Genomic DNA, 21,135 nt, shown 5'->3' with positions numbered 1-21,135 from the left:
TGTGGCTGTAACAGTTATTCCGAACACCCTGTCAGAGTCGTTTGGGTTCAGCTGGTTTTACTAACTTGCAACATTTCTCTTATCTCAACCAAAACTGGGAGGAGGATTTCATTATGAGGCGGACCAACTTCCGGTCGGTGATCAAGCTGCAATCGCGTGATGACGTCGTGAAACTCACCTGTACGTGGAGCTGTGGACGCCACGCCTCCGCACCTGTCTTCAAGAAGATTTGGGAGACACTTGTCAAAGGAGTGGGACATTCAACGCCAGCAAGCGAGACTTTTAAGAGGATATCAAGTGTTGGACGAATCGACTGAGCGTGACGGACAAACGCAGTTCCGCCCACAGAGAGGCAGTTTACAGGTAGGTTAGCTTCAGGTGTTTCCTGGTACTCAGGTAGAAGCATGGCTGTCAGTCCACACCGTCAGGGAGAAAATGGAGAGAAACACTTTAACAAGTGAAATCTTGTACCGAAGTAATTTTGAAGAAAATGTTTTGTATCGGGGGGAATTAAACCGCCAAAACCTCACTTTAAAAGAGCTAACCGTTAGCCACGGAGCTAGCTTTGAGCACTGACAGGCTCATATCTAAAAAGTAGATTTTTACAAAGCTAAACGCCTGATAGCTTAATTAATTACTTCTTCATCATGAGTTGGCTGTGGACAATTATAGCTCTAAATATCAGCTGTGATGTTGTTTCAATGGCGTGAAGTGTTTTCAGTCACAGTGTGGTTTCCATGATGTTCAGGGTATTTGATGGAGTCACACAGCTAGCTAAAGCACTGGTGTTTATTCTGTTGTGTGTGTGTGTGTGTGTGTGTGTGTGTGTGTGTGTGTGTGTGTGTGTGTGTGTGTGTGTGTGTGTGTGTGTGAGTTGGTGGCTGTCAGCTGCAAACCCCACTTTCTTCATCCTCACCTTACTGGTTCTGCCACACATGCAAGTTTCTACCTGCCTGTCAGAGAGTTTCACAATAGTTTCGAGTCTGCATTCCCAAACAGCTGCGTCTTCCTCTCCCTTGACTTCAATCAGTGTGATCACTGATGCACTGTTTGATTAAGGATGAGACAGTGTATTCAGTGTAATTAAGGCTTGTTGATCGGGAACTTTCTTTACGATCTAAGAGCTGTTTCGAGATTTGAGTCCCAGCTTTTGCCTCCAGCTAAATCTTTATGGGTGTTTTAAATTAAATCCTGAATTTAATGAACCTTTCATGATCAGTGCTGAGGGAACCCTCATCTGCATCTCTTTGAAGACAGATGTGTGTCTGTGTTTCTGTGTGGGTCATGTGGGTTCGTCATCATGCCGATGCTATGCATAAAATCTTACTTTGCTAGCCTATAAAACAGTGCTTCTCACTGGTCCATGCAATGGCTAAAGGGATAGAGCCTTTGGTGTAAACACTTTGGTAAAATCTCTGACTTTTAATAAATTTAAATCATGTCACAGTATATATCTTCATATCCTCAAAGCCTTATCAATATACAGCATAAAAAGTCAAATTTATTTCCATTGTTATACGAAAATCATGACCTTCCAGCTAGCTTCACATTACACACAGTGCATTTGTTATTGTATTAGATTTCACAGTCCAGTTGGTTTAATGTTAAACAACAGCGAGAACAAAACACTGTTTGCATTTGTGTTGTTTTCTCCTTCTTTGATTCATAAAGGTCTCTTCAAACATTCTGATTAAGACGTTTTTTGCATTGATTTTCAGTGCGTCCATGCATCAGTTCTCCTTTGCGTGTGTGACGTTCTACATATAATCCTTGCCAAGACGTGTTTTTGGGAGTCCAGGTAGCTATAAAGTGTGTGTTTGCAGTGCTTAAACCCTGTTGACACTACATGCTGGGAGTGACTCCGCTGTGAGTGGAAGCTGCAAAGCCGTGGCCTGTGTAATTACAGCCTCTCTGTGGGCTCTGTAAACCTCTGAAGTGTTTGTCTTCCAGATCTCCAGACTTACACAGGGAAGCTTTGCCATTCCTCATTAACCACCAACCACTGTATGTTGAAGTCCATTCAAGGCTTTATGTTTGTGTGGCTCATTGATTTTTAGTAGAGCAGCTTGTTTGCATGATGTACTGCTGAAGAATTCCAGCTATGTGTCACACTAAAAGTAGGCCTCTGCATTCACACTGAAGCTTTTGGTTGAGCTCTTAGCTAACCTGTGCTGGAACCAGGTGCATCTGTAGTTAGCATGTTGACATGCTAACCGGAGAGGCCTTAAAATGACAGAAACAGCCTCTGAGGTGGTACTGCTGAACACACGTAAGCCCTGACACATGAATGAGTGATTATTTACCCAGCAGAGGAGGCACGCCTCAGCGAGGTGTTTGCTTTAGTAACAGTAGGGGTTGCCTGTCGTTCTCTGTTTTCGTCAGACCTATTAATAATTCAGCACTAGTCCCTGGCTGACCAGAGGCCAGCTGTTCCACCTGGCTGAACTCAGGCCAAGGATCTTGCATCTGTTGTGTAGCTACCACTTACTCTCAAACTGCCATATTTGTGTAATCTAGGCATCGATCTGTGAGGGAAGTTATCTGGTTCAGGATTCAATAGATACCCGAGGAAGTCTGAGTAACACTTTCTATTACGGTGCACACATTAACTTGTTGCTTATCAACATGCGTATTTGTAACACATTGGCTCTCTATTAGTCATGTCTCTATTCATTAGTCTCTACTGTATAACGCCTTGTTTTGGGGATTAGGGCTTTAAGGGTGGAAGTCATGTTGTTAAGATCGTAATTCATGTGCAACATCGTCTTCACTTGCTGTCAATAAGCAGTAATTAGGAGGTTATACAGGGAAAACTCTTAGTTAAGGTTCTAGTTGTTGTAGATTGTGCTTGTTGTTTGATGTTGTTATCACTTTCTCCACCTTCAGTTACAGTAAGTTCCTCCCATTCCCAGTCAGGTACAAGTGCCTCTGACTGTAGTCTTGACTCAGGTGGCTGCTTATAATCAGAGATAAGCGCTGCAGCACGCCCAAGCTTTGAGTGTGCAGAGATGTTAGCCACGAAGGAGCGACGCCGTCAAAGCTCTGCGTTGCCACGGAGCCGTTTCCTGATCCTGAAACAGCTCCGAGCCTGTGCAGGAACCCAGGAAACTTTACTCAGAGCAAGCAGACCTGTCGTGTAGCAAACACCCCGTCAATTATTAACAGCCCAGTGCACTCATTCCCCCGAGGTAACCATAGCACCCAGCAGACTGAAACTCAGCCAGCAGCCTGGGACCCGCTGCCTTGTGGGAAAGACTGCGAGTTAATGCAGACACACACATAGCACTGACAGTGGGAGCAAGTGGACCTATTTGACTTTATGAACCCGTCAGAGAGGGTTTAATAGAGATTGCTCCTCTGGATGGACACATGACTTATCTGTGGGAAGCAGAGGAATGTGTTATCGTTTTCTACCTCTTCAGCTGAAGCCTCCCGTGGCTGTGCTCTCTTTCTGTGGATTTTTTGTCTGTTGGGGACTTCGAGACGTACAGATGATCATTTAACCCCCTGCACTGACCCGTCTGGAGCTTTTTCAGTCAGACTGAAGCGGCTGGAGTCAGTCTGTCAACAGATTACCATCATGAATCTGACGCAGCGAATGAAACTGCTGAAGCACTTTGGCTCCATGCCCCCGGAGCCTCCGCCACCGCTGCTGGTGGTGCCTGTAAGTGGATGGATAGTTCTGTGGCAGCACCCTCTTAATGCTAGCCAGCGCTGTCTGTGTTGTGTTTTTTGCATCTTGGTTGATTTGCACTAGACTTTTGCAGTTACTCTTACTTACAGTAACGGCTACGAAGATAATAACATCAAAGCATTTTAAGCTACTGTCACCCCCTCTCTACTGATCATTAGTAGGTTTTTCAGGACAAATATGTGTTTTCTGGTGGCGCTTTAGTCAAACCCACAGAAGTAATTTTAGTTTCTGTACTCCAGAGAGCAAGTTGATGATTAGTCAGTTAGCTGAAACACAGAAAGTCATGAATTACATAGTAAAACTGGCAAATATTTGCTGATTACAGCTTCAAAAATGTTAATGCATTTTTTCATTTTCACCATTTGTCTATATCAATGAGTCAAAAAAGGTCAAATATACAGAGAAATGAATGTGCTGTGATTTCTTTTCACGTATCTGTCAACATACAGGCTATCTATCTGTGTGGCTACATCATGCACACAACAAAAAACAGAAGTCTTAAAACTTGTAGTTACTGACTAAATGTTACCAGATTAATCTTCTTAATTGAAAAAAAAAAAGAATGAAGGCAGGTGAATTGATTGTGAAAATGGATATTATTTGCTACACTTGCGGCATGTTGAATTAAGAGGAAATGTGCATAAAGTTTTGCATGAGATGTGTTGAATTCTGCCTTGCAGTACAATGTCAGTTGGGATGCCGACTAGTTGGAATAAGCAGGTGCAGAATGCTTCATTTTATGTGCAGAGGAATAGTTTTTCCCACTTGAAAGCGGCCATCTTTGAACTTTGCACTTCCAAAGATCAGTAACTCCTATTTATTTATGTATACTTTAACTTCCGAAGTCATGTTTCAGATGAACTGCATGCTTCTCTGTGACTCCAGCATCCATCACATTCTCTTTATGGGGCTTTGTCTAAGTCAGTGCAGCTCCACCTTAAATCCAGGTTTATTGAAGGGCACTAGAGAGTGGGCAAAGGCTGGGTGGGGGAGGAGTGCTCCAGGTGAGGTCTCTCCTGGAGGTGCCTTTTTCTTCTCTGCCTCTGAGAGAGAAACACGATAGCCAGTCACATTACGAGTAATTTCAGCAGGGGGATCGAGTTTCCACCGTCCGTCCAGAGCTGATCCGAGGGGGAAGGAGCTGGAGTTGGATGACTGTGGGATCTGTGATTGTTTTGCTTTTTGGTGTAGTCATTCGGAATATAAAGAGCCGGCTGTTCGCTGGGCGCCGCAGGTGTTTTGATCATCTTATAGGTCCCTGTGGGAAATGGAAGTAAGGTTTAAAGACCAAGTGGTAAGTGGAGAGAGAGGAACACAAAGCATTAATGGTCTGAATGTACCTAAAACATGGCTGTTAAAAATTAACAAAGCAGTGCTACAGCGCAAAGAGAAGCCATTCGATAGCATGAATCAGCAAGACTTTGCCCACTGGAGCACTGAACAGCCAAAAATAGCAAAATATGGCTTTGCAGTGATAAATGTAGAAGCTATCATGGCTGCCCCCCCTCCAAAAAATGGATGAAATGTATGTTAGAAATAGTATGACATGAAGACATGTCCATGAAAGTGAGCTCTGCTGTTCCGCTCACAGCGCTGATGGGATGCTGTGATCATCTGGTTGTGTTGCTGTAATTGCTCAGTGTTTATTTTGTTTCTTCCTAATATGTGCATTTAGCATTTTGGGCTTTTGCATATCTTAGAACTAAAGGTGATATTTCTGTATATTTAAATATAATTTTAATAACTAAGAATTAACAAGAGACATAACTTATTATTGATGTGTCCAAACCTCCAGATAAAGGTTGATTAGAGCTGTCAGGGTCCTCAGGAGGGACTGCACGATGTGGCCTTAAATCCCTGTCAGAGTATGTTTTCTAACTCTTTTTGCTAAGTTTATTTCAATAATCATCAGACTTTTACAGGAGCGTTTGCAGCGCAGTGATATCATTCGATGATTCAGCTTTTATGACTGACATAAAAGCGACGCCGCTTTGTTCAAAAGCCTGATTTCTTCTTAGAAATCTCAACCTATTTCGAGCAGATATCCTCGACTGGGAACTGATAGTGTGAATATTTTTCTATTTTCTTTCTGAAACGGTGACTTTTTGGTTGTCTGTTCTGGCAGTTAAAGTTTAACTGACTATCACCGCTGTGCTGATGCTCTCCAGCCCATCCTCCTGAATGTAGGTCTGCTGTGTTGCAACAGTGCTTTGACGAAGTTCTCGCCTTCTGAAGTAGTTTTACAGTCATGTTTGCTCTTTGCTCGTCATTTAATCTCTCGTCTTTGCTTCTGCTTCCTCTGGTTTATTATCCGCTTGTGATTTGTGCACTCTCGGTAGTTTTACCTGCGCCGAAGCTACAAATCAGACAGTTACACCTTCAGGTTTTTCATGTCGGTTTCATTAAAATTAAACATGTAGTCTGAGAATCCACAGCCAGCTTTTATTTGAGCGATCAGGTCAGTCGCCTTTTTTTCCTCCCTCAGGTTTATGATTAACTTGGTCAAATAAATGGCCTACTGTTCACAGCTCTGTACACCTGTGCTTGTGGTTCCCTCCACCAGCGAGTTTAAGATTTTTGAGCTGATCATATGTGAGATTTCTGCCCCTTAATGATAAGCGTTTTTCATTAAATCAAGGCTGAAAAACTCTGTGTTTGGATGCGACAGGACGTCTGATACTCGGCTGTTTGAGCCCAGTGAGTTCCTGAAAGTTGTGAATGTCATGCATGTTGTACGGCTTGCGTCAACACATGCGGCCTCGCATGTTCTGCCCCGGCGTTTGAACAAACTCCGAGCTGTTTTGAGCACTTGACGACAACAGCACATCTTTGAGAAGCTGGCTTTACCCGTTCGTAACTCAGCAGGCGTCCTCCTCGCTCTGTGAAACACAGCCCACGGCCAGCCCGAACATGTGGAAAACGATAAACACGAGGGGCATTTTTGTCATATTAGTGCAGCAGCTGGTGTGTTAGTCATCAAAAAAGACCAGTTTAATGACATAAGTTTGCTGAGCGCAGATGAAGGAGTAAAGAGGACGGTTTATGTAACAGTGGGAGCGCTTACAGTGTGGTGACGCCATTTCTCAGGTGGTTTCATCCGCCTTAATTTGACTGATGACTCTCAGATGCCGTTAACGGCTCTCATGAGACATCAAGGTATGAACAGCCCACGAAAGCCTGAGGTTTAACAGCAAGTCCAGTTTTCCAGCATCAAATCGTCGAGCTGACCGAAGCGTCTTCATGAAAACAACCCAGTGACGTCAGCAGCCTCCAGGCCCCAGCAACGAGGACTGTTTACGGAGTCAAACACAGAAATGTGCTGTAAAGAAGAGGCACAGTGCGTCTGTGCGTCAGAGTATATATATTTGCCTCCAGAGCTGCCGCCATTAGTCGATTAATCGATCAATCGACAGAAAATGAATCTAAATCTGCTGGTTTCAGCTTGCAGTGAGCTGACTGTGTGTTGGTGCTGGACGGATGGTCAGACAGGACGTTTGACAGATGTAACCTTGAGCTGTGGTGAATCATAATGGCCGTTTTTCACTGTTTTCTGACACTTCAGGAGCCAATCGATTAATCAGTTAATCAAAGAAATAAGTGTCAGACCTATCGGCAATGTCAATGGCTGTCAGTTGCAGCCCTACTTGTCTCCATACAGTGTTTCTGTGTGTTGAACAAACCCTGGGTGTTATATGTTGTCAACACCACATGCACTTCAGAGCGTGCGTGCACACACACACACACACACACACACACACACACACACACACAGGTAGCCCCTCCTCCATACCGGTCAGGCAGGATTGAGACAGGTGAGAGCATGCTGAGATCAGGTTGAGTCGTGCACACACTCTTTCTGCTGCGCTCAGGCTCAACTGTCGTCCCTGTAATGACCTGGTTTATGTATTAGCCTTCATTATTTCTGATTTCACGCTGTCAAAGTTAAACATGTCTTTGCTGAATGCGTTCTCATCATCGCTGTGTTTCTCTGTTTCTTTGCAGAAACCAGGCATGGAGGAGCTAACGATATGGGAGCAACATACAATAACACTGAACAAGGTCGGTGGTTATTTGTTTAATAATCCAACTACGATGCTTGAAGTCCTATGCATTTCACACCTGAAGGTGTGTGTGTGTGTGGGGGGGTGGGGTGGGGGGTGGGGGGGGGTGTATGATGTTTTCCTCCTTCACATCTCAAAAATCTTACAAGAAATTCACAACAATCGGTGCAGTTTGGTCTGAGCTCAGCGGCTGCACACACAGAAGTGAAAGCCAAGCCTTGTCGTACGCACAGAGGTAGTTTCAGTATTGTTTCCGCAGTTATTGTAAAAGGTTTTTTTGGGGTGGGGGTGGGGGGGTGGGGGGGTGAACTCGACCGCGCTTCAGACCTCTCGGTTTCAGCAGGAATTCACTGACACACCCTGCTGCACCTCACGACACCAGCTGGCTCGTCACTGTCCCGCCCCGCTCTGAACACCGCTGGAATGTGCTCTCGCTCGCTTTATCTCCACACGGCATCTCGCACACATGCTCACTCTCTACCCGCTTACTTTTCTGCATTCTTTCCCTTCATTCATCTCACTCTGTTCATGTCCTTGCTGTCTGTCTAAAAGCTGTTTTGTTTTTTTTTGTCTCATTCTCTCATAATGCCAGGACTCAAAACTGGGGTTCGGCTTTGCCTTATCAGGAGGCAAGGACAAGCCTCACCCGGACACCGGGGACACCACTGTGGTGGTGTCAGACGTGCTGCCAAATGGACCAGCCATGGGACGACTGTTGTAAGTTGACCACCATCGCTCTGACGAGACTGTAGGAACTTTAAAGACTAAAAAACGAGCTGCTCGGTTAGGGCAAAGATTCATAATGAAGATTATTTAACCCCATTCCTCACTGAGAAAGGATTGCTCACATGTAACTCTCTGATCCTTTTTGACCGCTGCAAGCACCTGTACCATAACAGCACGGGTAGACATGCATTAAAATCCAAGCAGCAGCTGGTTTGACCAGGTTTTCATAAACAACCTCGAGCTTGACCTCAGTGCGCTGAGCTAAGCATGACACAGCCGGGCTGAGAGCGAGTTTGGGCTTTAGGAAGGGGAGACGACGCGCTGTAAAGATAAGGGGTGTGCTGGATTTATAACACAAGACAAAACAAGAGCGTCGTGGTTTTCTCATTGGAAGCTAAAATCCCAACACAACCAGACTCACGTATGTGTTTGCTTGTGCTCCCCAGTACCAAAGACCAAATTGTCATGGTCAATGGAGTGTCGATGGAGAACGTCCACTCTAACTACACCATTCAGATCCTCAAGACGTGTGGCAAGACTGCAAACATAGTGAGTACGGACGCAGCGCCGGAATGACCTTTAAGCTGTCGTGTATTACCGCTCGGTCGCGTCTCTAAATCTCAGGCCGTCTCCGTCTTTCCTCCCTCCAGACAGTGAAACGCCCTCGCAAGATCCAGATCCCAGCGACCACCAGGCCGTCTCGGGCCGCCTCCCATTCCAACCTGCTGGATGCGGACCCCCCAAGACGAACAAGGCGCTACTCTGACGGCAGCGACAACCGAGACAACAGTCGCTACCGTTACCGCGCCCGCAGCAACACGCCCGACCGCAACGGGCACGGAAACACTCTACCGTTGATGTCGTCGGGGTACAAGAGGTTGCCGCATCAGGACGTCCCGGACAAACCCATCAGAACTACACTACTTAAGAAGAAAGTGACGGACGGTAAGGCTGTAAGGACTCATGGGAAAGAGACATGAGCGTGTTTACTCTGAAGTAGCCTGACTGGATCCTTGTTGTCGTCCTCTTTCTGTAGAGTATGGATTGAAGTTGGGCAGTCAGATCTTCATCAAGCACATGACAGAAACAGGCCTGGCTGCAAAGGAAGGAACCCTGCAGGAGGGAGACCTCATTCTCAAGGTGAAAATTAGGATTTGGACGATTCATTTCAAACCATAGTGTCAATGCACAACAACAAACAGGGCACAGAAAGTCTGTTTTTTCTTACACGATTTGCCTCTGGATCAGATCAATGGCATGACGACGGAGAATCTATCCCTGCTGGAGACCAAGCACCTGGTGGAGAAGAGCAGGGGCAAGCTGACGATGACGGTCCTCAGGGACGACCGCAAGTTCCTGGTCAGCATCCCAGAGGTGGAGGACAGCGCCCCCAACAGCGAGGACGACCGGCGCCGAGACAGCAGCTCTGAGCTGGAGGGTGAGGGATGGAGATAAGATAAGATAGAGATGGAGAGGGAGGGAAGGTGGGGGTGCTCACTGCGCATGAAACTCCAATCAAACTGTCAGGTAGTGGGGGGGGTAGGCAGTGCTGATCAAATATAGAAGCACTTTTTTACATTTTTTTCCCTAGGATGGCGAAGGACAGATCTACTCTGCCTCTGATTGGCTGGTCCTCTGTTGGTTAGATGTAGGCATCAGGGCTGATGACTGGTTAGGGTGAGAATGTCAGGGTAAGCCAATCAGAGGCAGAGCAGGGAGTGTCATGCCTTCGCCATCCTAGGAAAAAACATTAAAGATATGTAGAATTAATTCATGAAGGATTTGCTGTGAGTGAGCCTTCGCCTCGCTGAATTCAATTGTTTTCTGTCAGACATTTCAGACATTGACGACGACATGCCCGTTCACAGAACGTCCCGTCATCCCACCAGAGAGAAACGGACACGCAGGTACGCACAACGCCAACCCCACCACCAAAGCTAACTCACATTGAGTAGATGAGTTTGACTTAAATGACTCCTCTCTCCGGCTTTAAGAGGCACTGAAGAATTCCTGTTTTGTTTTTTTAAACCTAGAACGAGAGCTGAACCTCCTCCAGCCAAGTCTCGGGATTCGTCACCAGTGCGCTCCACCTTGACTCGGCCTCCCCCAAGAACCTACGCCTCTCGCAGAGGTCTGTCCTGCCGAGAATCACTCAAGCAGTGACGGAGGCGTCTTTAGAAACACAAGCAGCCTCTCACAAGAAGCAGCGTCAATGTTTCGAGTGATATGAAGTCGAGCTGTGACGCAGTGCTGTGTTATAAAAGATGCAGCTGACACACAGCGGGATGGTAAAAAGATTGAAAAATGATGTTCTTTTCTGTTGATTGTCGATCCTTTTAGCTCCATCTGATTCGGAGTCGGACCGCAGTGCCTCCCCTCCTGCCGTCAGGAGGAACAGTCCGGACACGAGGGATCACTCCAACAAATACAAGTGAGTTCAGTCTCATTTAATCTCATTGTTTGCTTCCTGTATATTTAGATTTTAGATGTGTAGATTAATGACTGATCATGAAGCTCAAAATAGATGAAAAATGGCATCAGATTTAATATGCAGTAAGGTCCCAAACATAGAATAAAAATAATATTTATCTCTTCTGTCTGACTGTGTAACCATAGTTATTTCATCAAATTGCAGCATCGTTTTACTGCCACTTTGTGTCAATCCCATGACTGATGAGTGCTTAAAACCACAGCACGACTTCAGTGACTTTTCACCACAGATCTAAATCTGTTTGCATGCATGTAAGGCAGAGGTCTGCTGTAAGGAAAGCATGTCATTTCGCTCAGTGCAGCTGTGGACATGCAGACGTTGCAGTTTCAGTTTTAGTCTGACTGGTTGGAGTAATTGTCATTTCATTCACTCCTCTGTGTTGCTGACAGTTCATACTTTCCCCGTTTGAAGTCTTTGTCAGGCTCGTGCACTCATTTTAAAAGAATATCCATGTTTCTCAAGCGCATGTAAACACAACAAAAGTCAAATAAGGTGTTAAGAAATGAATATTTGATTTCTCCAGAACTCTCTCTGGTGTGTCCACCCTCCCGAACCCTCGGTCCTCCCCGGTGGCCCACAACTGGACCGCGCCGCGCACCACCTCCTCCGCCTCTCGGCCTCGTAAGCCGGTGTCAGACTCGGACTCCGACCGCAGCGCTTCCCCTCCACCGCGCAGAGAGAGCCCCCGCCCAGACAGCCGCTACAAGTAAGGACGAAGCTCGATTCAACTCCGACACCACGAGAGATGAGAGAGAATCTTTTCTTTTTTCCCCACCAGACATTTTCTAACCATCTTCTCCTCACATCTTCCTCCTCCTCAGAGTCCTCCCTGATCTGCCCCACCCAGGCCTGAGAGGCTCCCCCATCACCGTTCGCTCAGAGCCGCCGAGGAGGGTCAACTCTCCTGTCAGAGTCCCACCTCCAGGTCAGTGATAATAATAATAATAATAATAATAATAAGACACTTTATTTTTATGGCTCCTTTCATTCAAGGATTGAAGCTCAAAGTGCTTCATATAAAAAAGACACAGAATGAGCATAAAAACAGGGGAAATATGATTAGAATCAGATGAAACTAAAGAGAAAGCATAACATAAGATGGAGAATAAAACCATTGAGTAATAGTGATACAGTAAACACACACACACACACACACACACACACACACACACACACACACACACGAACCAGCTTCCTGATGGTTCACATCCTGGACTCAGACATTTCTCTGAAAACATTTGCTTAATCTTTGAATGTTTGCCGCTGAGCAGTCAAATAACGCCGGAGCCAGAGGAAACATGAAACACTCTGAAGAGTTTTGAAAAGATTTATTCATCATGAAACACGACGTGTGTCAAGCTTAACGTGGCGTTAAAGCCGTCTGTTCTGAGTTTAAAGCATGTGACGATGAATAACGCTGAAAAACACAAATGACTTTCTCACTTTTTCCTCCCTGTTCTCAGACTCTGAGTCCGAGTCGGACGGCAGCTTGCCGCCTCCTCAGAGGCAGAGCACCACCCACAGTCAGGACTCCCTCAGCAGATACAGGTATAGATGAAGATCCACCCAACCCCAACCTCCAACCTCCAACCTGCATCCCCACCCCCTCCCCCTCCCCGAAACCCAACAAGATGTCACGGACTGGGTCAGCAGACTGTGCTCGCCTCTCCTGTTGTTATTATTATTATTATTAGTAGTAGTAGTAGTAGTAGTAGTTAATCACGTGCTTTTATTTACCTTTGGAAGCTTAAATTACCCCTCTGTGTCTTGTGATTTTTATTGATTTGCTCATTTTGTGCCTTGAAGTCTCGTTTTGTAGCCTTTGATTTTGCTTGATTTGTGTTTTTGACTGTGTACCAAGTGTTGGTGTCTGTGGTGACGTGTTGTTAACCAATGAAATAAAAGTGCCTTTCACTGAACATGTCGCTCTCCTGTATGTGGCTAAGTGTTGATTGAACAGAAGACACTTATCGCTGAAGCAGCTATATTCCAATCAGCTGCAGATTAGCTCCGCAGTTTATCGCAAATCTGCATGTTTTATCCAGCATGTCGAGAATCGATAGCAGGCGCGACCTGACGAGATCAAACGAGGGAACTAATCCCGCTGGGTTAATTTCAGTCAGTTACAAAGCAGTTAACGTCAAAGACAGAGCTTCCCTCAGAGACGCTAAGGTGAATATTGAACGTCGCAGTCTCACCCTCATCAATAATCATCATATTAGCCACCGGCGCCCCCCCTCTCCAAACGTGACTCAGATTTGTTGTCTTCCTCCTCCCTCACTCCCGCCTCCCTCTCTTCTCTTGCAGAGTGCTGCCAGATGTTGCAGTGGAGCCGCCACCGTGGAGCGTTACCAGTAATCCACCACAGAGAGGTGTGTGTGTGCGCTTAATGTTTCAGCTGAAGTGTGTGTGTGTGTGTGTGTGTGTGTTTGTAGTGAGTCTGTGAGGATTATGCATTATCGTGCCGGGAGATTCTGTGTGTTTATTGTTTGACTGTATGGTGACACTTCATATTAAGGACGCATGTTTATCATAAACCAGCAGCAGCACATCAGCAGCTCCGTCATTCCATCAGCTGTCTGAGTGTTTAATGCAGCACTGTGTTCACATACAAACTCTTTGCACGACTGTCATTTATGTTTATTATTGTGCAATATTCCATATTTTTTCATTTCATACTAAGCCTACACATATAGATTTTTTCTACTGTGGTAGCTTCCTTACTGACTATCAATATGCAGTAATCAAGAGATAATTGAGAGAAAACTCCTGGTTCAAGGCCCAGTACTTGTAGAATATAGTCATGCAGAATAAGTAATTAATAAGTGCTTTATAATGACTTATAAACTGCGAGTGTGCTACTACTATGTGTGCTAATTAGCAGCTATTTGATGGTGAATATCTGTAGCTTAATGTAGGAGTTACTCGACAACTCGACATTTTACAGTGTGAATCAACTTTAGGTGTTTTCCTAATAATAATGTCTGTTTAATATGTCCAAAATGTGGTGCTGATGTTTGTAATTGTTGTCATAATGCCATATTTTATTGATTGATCTCCGCAGCTCGGTCAGAGTCTGAATCAGAGGCCAGTTACGCATCTGTCCCTCGCAGGAACTCCACAGACAGCGCTGACTCCAACAGGGCAGGAAACCGAGTCAGGTGAGAGACGCCGGGACGTGTTCAGTCAGGGGCTGACTCTCTGATAAGTCAGATGTTTGCAAGCGATCGCTTCATCAACTCACTGCTTCGCACTGAAAAGCTGCAGAAGTCTAAACTTTGAGCTGTGAGACTAGCCCGAAATCTAACTCTAAACTTACCTAAAGTACCGAAATTTAACCTCAGCCAGCACTGTTGACAGTAAAGCAGCAGTCTGTTGATGGAAACCTGAGCAGAATATGGGCAGTTCACACAATGTGCCTACACTTTGTTAAATATTTGTTGATAGTCAGCTGAAATTTCCTGCCTAAATAGTCTTAAATATCAGATGGCATTGTACTGAAGGAGTCGTTCGGGTCAGTGAAGCTCTCTCGATCAGACGAGACTGACAACGAGTTATCCTCGAAATTAAAACAACATTTAAACAAAAAAATTAAGTTTTAGTGAATTTAATTGGAAATAAAATGATCTATTTTTTTAAATTGTTGCACAGGTAAACGTGATATGGATCACGGTGGTGTAAACACAGGATACAGTCGACAGTTAGAGCTTGTTAAGAACCATTAGAGCTGTCGTACCTGCAGCAGAAAGCACTCTGGCACACTTGAAATGAGACGCTTGAGGGCAGCTTTTAGGTTAAAGTGTCACTGTGCAGATGAGTGAAATGACACTGACAGGATGTCTGTTCATCTGTCGAACACGTTGTGAAACACTCTGCACACACTGATGACACATGACGCGACTTCCTGCGGGGATTGCATCACGTAACGTTTCATCATTTTGGTTTGATGTGACAGGTAACGCACTGATGCTCGTTTTGTTAAGGCGTCACAAGATGGCATAAAAGGTGAAAAGACATGCCGTCCATTACATTTATGTGTCTTCCTCTCAGAGTCCTGCCTGAGGTGAAACTCACGCCAGTCACTTTGAACCAGGCGCCTCCTCGTCGCGTCGCATCACCGGTCCGGCCGCCTCCTGACGGTCAGTCTGCCCTCCTGCGTCACACCCTCTCCTCCTCTGCGTCGTCTTCTCATGTTTTAGATCCAAAAGTTAGTCCTGACCGCAGTCTCTGTTGTCCTCTTTCAGACTCCGACTCAGAGTCGGACCAGCTGTCACAGCTCAGGAGGTCTGGGAGCTCTGAGCGGGGGGACAGTCGCCGCAGGTTCGGCTCAGCGTGCACCTCATCAGAATGATCGTCCTCACACACAAACTCGTGCTTTACTGTTATACAGCTTCATCCTCCTCCATGACTCTTGTTAATGTGCTTTCTCCACCTCGCAGTGCTCCTCGTGCCGCTAATGGAACCAATACCCTCAGGTCTGGGATTTCAGTGAAGAGCAACCCACCAGTCTACAGTAAGGCCGATTCATTGATCGAATAACAAATCACAATTTTGATCCCTGAAGTTTCGCTGGTTGCAGCTTCTCATGTCAGAAAAGCTTTGTCTCACTTTGTCTGTATCTCTTCTAGCCAAGCCTGCAGAGGAGCCCATCTACTCCCTGCCTCCAGATTCTTACCCATCACCGAATCCAGGGTGAGTCTGTCCACCCGTGTGGACATCAACACGTGCATCCCGTCAGTTCACCTGAAACGAGCTCATTGCCGATTCTGCTTCTTGCTCTCAGGTACAGCTCAGATGTTCACATGGTGTCGTTTGCGAAGGAGGGCAGCGTTGGTCTGAGGCTCGTCGGGGGCAACGATGTTGGTATATTTGTAGGAGGAGTTCAGCCGAACAGCCCAGCGTATGAACAGGGAATGAAGGAGGGAGACCAGATCTTGCAGGTGAGATAACGGTGCTCCACTTTAGGTTTGTCACCTGGCATTGATTCATTGTTACTGTAGCTTCACTGGTCCAATGAAGTAATGGTGGAGCGTGGGTGGAGCTGAGGCGGGCTGAAACCTAAAGGCTGACTGTCACTCAAAACGGTCATGCCCATAATTATGTATAATTTTAAAACCAAATGTAATTTGAATGAGTGGCTTATATTAAATTTCACCCCTGTTCAGTTATCATGAAAGATGAAAGACTGTAAACATGTTTATTTTTGCTGTAAAGTTGAGCATTTTAATGTGGGGGTCTATGGGGATTCTTTCTTTGGAGCCTCAAGTGGCCATTTGAGGAACTGCAGTCTTCTTGGCTCATGTGCAGAATGAGGTTTTTTTGGGGGCTGAATGTCTTTTCTCTGCAGTTATACCTTAAATTAAACTCTGGTCATGTGACTCATTACAGGGTCCAATGAAATAAAACCTTACATAAAGACCACAAATGTTTTTAAGCAAACATTATTTTAAGGTGGAATATTTTAGACATTATTTTGAAAGTGTTAGACTTAAAAACTTGTTTACGTTCTATTTTTAATCCACTTTTAATGGCTGTATATACTCAAATAATCATGAATTTATGACAAAAGCATATGAAATAAACATCTCGATGAAACAAGTCTCTGAGTCAGTGACTGTTAGAGCTTAACAGGAATGAAGAGATTGACATTTATTTCATCTTGAGCCAGAAACTCTTAAACTCTTAAATCTCAGTTATAGCCCCTATTTCAGCATGTCAGGGAACTTTCATGAGTCATGAAAATATAACCAGTCACCATGAATCAGCAGTTTATCTTGTCATGCACTGGAGTTTCAGGTCAAATCACCCTGCCAGCTGAGCTTCAGAGCAGTCAAAGTTCAGCAAAATCTGCTGCACTTTCAGCAAACCACAACTCGATCGTGTAGTTAAAGATGGAAATCTGCACGCTGAATGTTAATCTAGCTTGTGTCCGGCTGAAGATGAACTATCTCCTCCTCCCGCAGGTAAATAAAGTTGATTTTGGTCATTTCACACGAGAAGAGGCCGCCAACTTCCTCCTGAACATCAAGACGGGAGAGCAGGTTCAGATCTGCACTCAGAACAAGATGGACCGTGAGTTTATCGCCTAACCGCTCATATGACAGTCAGGGTGAAGCTGCTGTCCGTCGGTGGTCTTAACTCTTCCCTCTCCTCAGTTTATAAGAAGATCATCAAGTCCAACCTGGCAGACAACTTCTACATCCGCACCCACTTCGACCACGAGGCCGACGGGCCCATTGGTCTGAGCTTCACCAGAGGAGAAGTGTTCAGGGTGGTGGACACGATGCACCGCGGGAAGCTGGGAAACTGGCTGGCCATCCGCATGGGGAACGACCTGCACGAGATGGATAAAGGCACCATCCCCAACCAGGCCAGGTGAGCAGGGGGCCGAGGGGAGGTCTCTGCTTTAACCTCAGAGGCGTAGGTTTCACACCCGTCTGTTATCTCCTGCAGGGCCGAGACGATGGCCAGCTTAGAGCAGGCGCAGCGGGCGACTGGCGAGCGGCAGGCGACGGGACCGAGAGCTGAGTTCTGGAAACTACGGGGGCTCAGAGGGAACAAGAAGACCGAGAAGAGCACGCGTCGGACCCGTGACGACCTGCTGCAGCTCACCATTCAGGGCAAATTCCCAGCCTACGAGAGAGTCCTGCTCAGAGAAGGTTGGTTTTTAAAATCAAGGTTTTTGATGTCCTGGTGTTTCGGCGAGTTTCAGTAATGATTGTTTGTGTCTCCAGCTAATTTCAAACGGCCCATCGTCATTATGGGACCTCTCAATGATATCGCCATGGAGAAGCTGGCCAGAGAGATGCCTGATGAATATGAAGTGGCAGGTCAGTTTCCTCTCTTTGACAGAAAGTTCGTTCCTCTGTTTTTGGTTGTTCTCCTGAGCTGACGTTCACACTAAACATGGTTTTTCTGTCTCCTGTGTGAATGCAGACATGGTTCCTCGCAGTGGAGACAGCAGCTCCACCGTTATTAAACTGGACACTGTGAGGAGAATAGCAGAGAAGGTGAGCCGGGCTTCAATTCACCTGGACTGGAAACAGTTTTATGCTCAGTCACATTTAACAGAAACATTAATCTTGTTCCTGTCTGATTTTTTTTCTGCTCAGGACAAGCACCCTCTTCTGGACATCACTCCCACTGCAGTGGAGAGGCTGAACTACATCCAGTACCACCCAATGGTCCTGTTCCTGGACCCTCACAGCCGCAAGGACGTCAAGGCCATGAGGCAGAGGTACAGCCCCAACTCCAACAAGAGCTCCAGACGCCTTTACTCACAGGCCCTCAAGCTGAGGAAGGAGTGCAGCCACCTTTTCTCAGGTAATCACACGTGAGCAACGTCTGTCAGTTGTATTATAGCTGAAAATAGAGGAGACTGAACAAAGACAGCTTCTCTTTATTTTCCTACTGATCCATGACCGATGTCCTGGTAGCTGTTTACTCTGTGTGTACTTCTCACTTTGCACTGAGTTCTTCCTCCGACTCTCCCTGCAGCACGCATCGACCTGCAGCCCAGCTCCAATGTTTGGTATGCGAGCCTGAAGGACAAGATCCGCCACCAACAGTCCAAACCCGTCTGGGTGTCTGAAGTCACGGTACGACATGACACACAGCTCCATCTGACCCACACACACAAACTGGACTGTTTACAGCCAGCCACTCCAAAAAAGTAACCAAAAACTGAGCCCATGCAGAAGAGAGGTGAACCACGCTCCGACCTCGCTCGTGAACGACTGAGCCTTTCCAGGATGCCCCTTTCATACCCAATCATGATACTATCACCTGTTACCAATCAACCTGTTCACCTGTGGAATGTTCCAAACAGGTGTTTTTGGAGCGTTCCACTCCTGTCTCAACTTGTTTGAAACGTGCATCAAGTTCAGAATAGGCAGTTATTTAAAAAAATCAATGAACGTGATGAGGTCTAACATTAACTTTGCACTGTTTTAAATTGAGTATGTGTCAAAAAGGATTAGCAAATAATCACGTTCTGTTTGTATCTCAGTCAAACTAGTAACCAATTTTTTTTTCCTGTGTAGTTGGAGAGTGGTGGAGAGCAGGACTTGGATGCTCTGGACCAAACCCAGTCGGACTACCTCAGTGCTGCCAGTGACCTGGAGGACACTGATGGAGAGGTCTTTACTGACGGAGAGGCCTACACCGACAACGAGGACCTGGAGGAGGCTTACCCCGGGCAGACCGCGGCTAATCCCCCCAGAAGCTCCAGGGTAGCTGGAGCAGCTTTAGCCCGATCATCCGAGCCCGCCTCCGGCCACCGCAGCCCCACCTTGGACTCGGACCCTCAGGCCGACGCCTACTCCCTCAGAGAAATCCCACCGCTGCTGCACGTACCTGAGCCCAGGGCACCCCGCCAGGAAAGTTACAGCCCGCCTCACAGCGCCACTGAGGAGGACGAGCCCGTCCATCGCAGTTTTACAGACTCAGATTTCAGCGCTCTTGATGTGATAGCGCCCACCACTCCATCAGACGGACCCCCGGACTTTATAGCCCCCGACCCCACGACTCGGTTCTCTGTGAACGAGCCTTCATATGCTGCAGTGGAGCCTGAAAACCCACAACACGCCAGCCTGTCTGCTATCGAGGAGAAATTACAGCAGGTAATTAAAACACACCTGTTCATTTACCAGAAGTGAGTGAGTAGTCAGTGAAATGACAAAATTAACCATTTTCATAATCCTTTAAGTCAAAAAAGCCAAACATTTCCATGTTACGGCAACATGTTACCGCCAAAGATCACTTGTGAAACCAAGAGAAGTTCTTGTTTGAAGCCCGTCTTGTCTCCTGCTGCAGGTTCGCTCTCCAGAGCCGGCGCCACAGGCGGAAGCTGAGGAGGAGGAGGAGAAGAAGGGTCCTCAGTTCATCGTGTAAGTCTTCTCTTACTCGCTTTGGGATTCGGAGTAAAGCCAGACTGAGATTACGCGCTAACCTCACGCCTTCTGTCCCCACAGGCTGGCACATCATCACCAAGCCGTCCAGTTCAGACGCACGCAGATCCGAGGCAGCGACAGCTCCGATGATGACGAGGACGAGGAGGACGACATGGAGTGGGGTCCTGCGACCGAGCTCTAGAGTTTGAGTGGAGGATTAAAGGCAGATCCACTGATCTGATGGGGACATTTCACTCCTCCGAGAAACTCCTTTCTTGGATCGTTTTGAACTTTTTTTTTTCTGTAGAATCACAGTTTTGTCGGATTTTTAACAGATTACTAAAAGATGTAACATCTGAAGAAAGAACGGTTAACATGAATGTTAAGATCAAAGTGCCTGATTTCTTCTCGTATTTTTATTTAAACAACTCTGCGTCAAGCAAATCAGTTTGACCTTTGTTACTGCTGCTGAATGTAACATACAAAGCAATTCTAGTTTTATTAGAAATCGTACTAAGTGAGTGTCTTTTCATAGAAATGTGCAAGAGTGTGTATTAAATGTGCGGATGCCTGTTGAACTTTTTCTACATTAAAGTGTTTTCCTGATTTCAAACGGTGGTTTCACCCCACGCTTGATGTTTTATTTGATGAATTGTAAATTTGTTTGGTGCATAAACACTCACCAGCAGTATAAACAGCAATCTGAGGTCCCTCTCCTTGTACAAACCTCTCACTCATATGATGTTATGCTCACATGGTGCATGCTCTGAAATACATTTGTGTCTATTCAAATTATCACACTCTCACATGGGAAGAGGGGATTGTGACTAAGGGCCCATAACCCATTATTACCCAGGGGGCTGCCGGTGAGTCAGTCAGACCCCGCTCTGCGTTCACACTTCACAAGTTAAACTTTTATTCTTTCACTGTATTTCATCAGACGTCACTGTGGAGTCCCCTCTGGTGTTCAGTGAGCAGAGGAGATGAATGTCAATGCAGCGTTCAGCGTTTTAAAGCTGCCTTCAAGTAACTTTTTAATTGACTTTGTCATTTTTAGTCAGTCAGTCACTCAAGAGATTACAAGGCCAGAATGAAACCAGCCTGAATACTTATTGCTCTAATGTAAACACAACAGTGTTTAGATAATTTATTTTGAAAAGCCTCCATTTAGATTGATGTGGAGCTTTTCTTTGATTGCTGATGTTTGGTGACATGAAGGTTAAGGTTTTTTTTCCGTCGTGTTTTGAGCCACATTTTTTTGACAGCAGACAG

At 45.9% G+C, this 21,135-nt stretch overlaps 1 protein-coding gene across 1 annotated transcript; it reads left to right on the top strand.

Moving 5' to 3' along the window:
- The first annotated feature begins 294 nt into the window (after positions 1-294).
- On the top strand, positions 295-20,255 carry tjp3 (tight junction protein 3). The gene is made up of 30 exons (XM_070961613.1): positions 295-363; positions 7,697-7,753; positions 8,348-8,472; positions 8,928-9,030; positions 9,132-9,426; positions 9,518-9,621; positions 9,730-9,919; positions 10,313-10,388; positions 10,515-10,612; positions 10,822-10,912; positions 11,496-11,678; positions 11,794-11,897; positions 12,436-12,520; positions 13,280-13,344; positions 14,037-14,133; positions 15,023-15,111; positions 15,217-15,292; positions 15,412-15,485; positions 15,601-15,664; positions 15,756-15,912; positions 16,936-17,044; positions 17,128-17,347; positions 17,426-17,631; positions 17,707-17,802; positions 17,909-17,982; positions 18,085-18,295; positions 18,470-18,570; positions 19,015-19,593; positions 19,787-19,860; positions 19,945-20,255. The coding sequence occupies exons 2-30, from the start codon at positions 7,706-7,708 to the stop codon at positions 20,063-20,065; spliced, it is 3,915 nt and encodes a 1,304-aa protein (XP_070817714.1). The 5' UTR covers positions 295-363; positions 7,697-7,705; the 3' UTR covers positions 20,066-20,255.
- Positions 20,256-21,135: the final 880 nt, after the last annotated feature.

Source organism: Chaetodon trifascialis, chromosome 4, assembly GCF_039877785.1.
Source record: "Chaetodon trifascialis isolate fChaTrf1 chromosome 4, fChaTrf1.hap1, whole genome shotgun sequence".
Classification (NCBI taxonomy): Eukaryota; Metazoa; Chordata; class Actinopteri; order Chaetodontiformes; family Chaetodontidae; genus Chaetodon; species Chaetodon trifascialis.
This window is presented reverse-complemented; position numbering and strand designations above follow the sequence as displayed.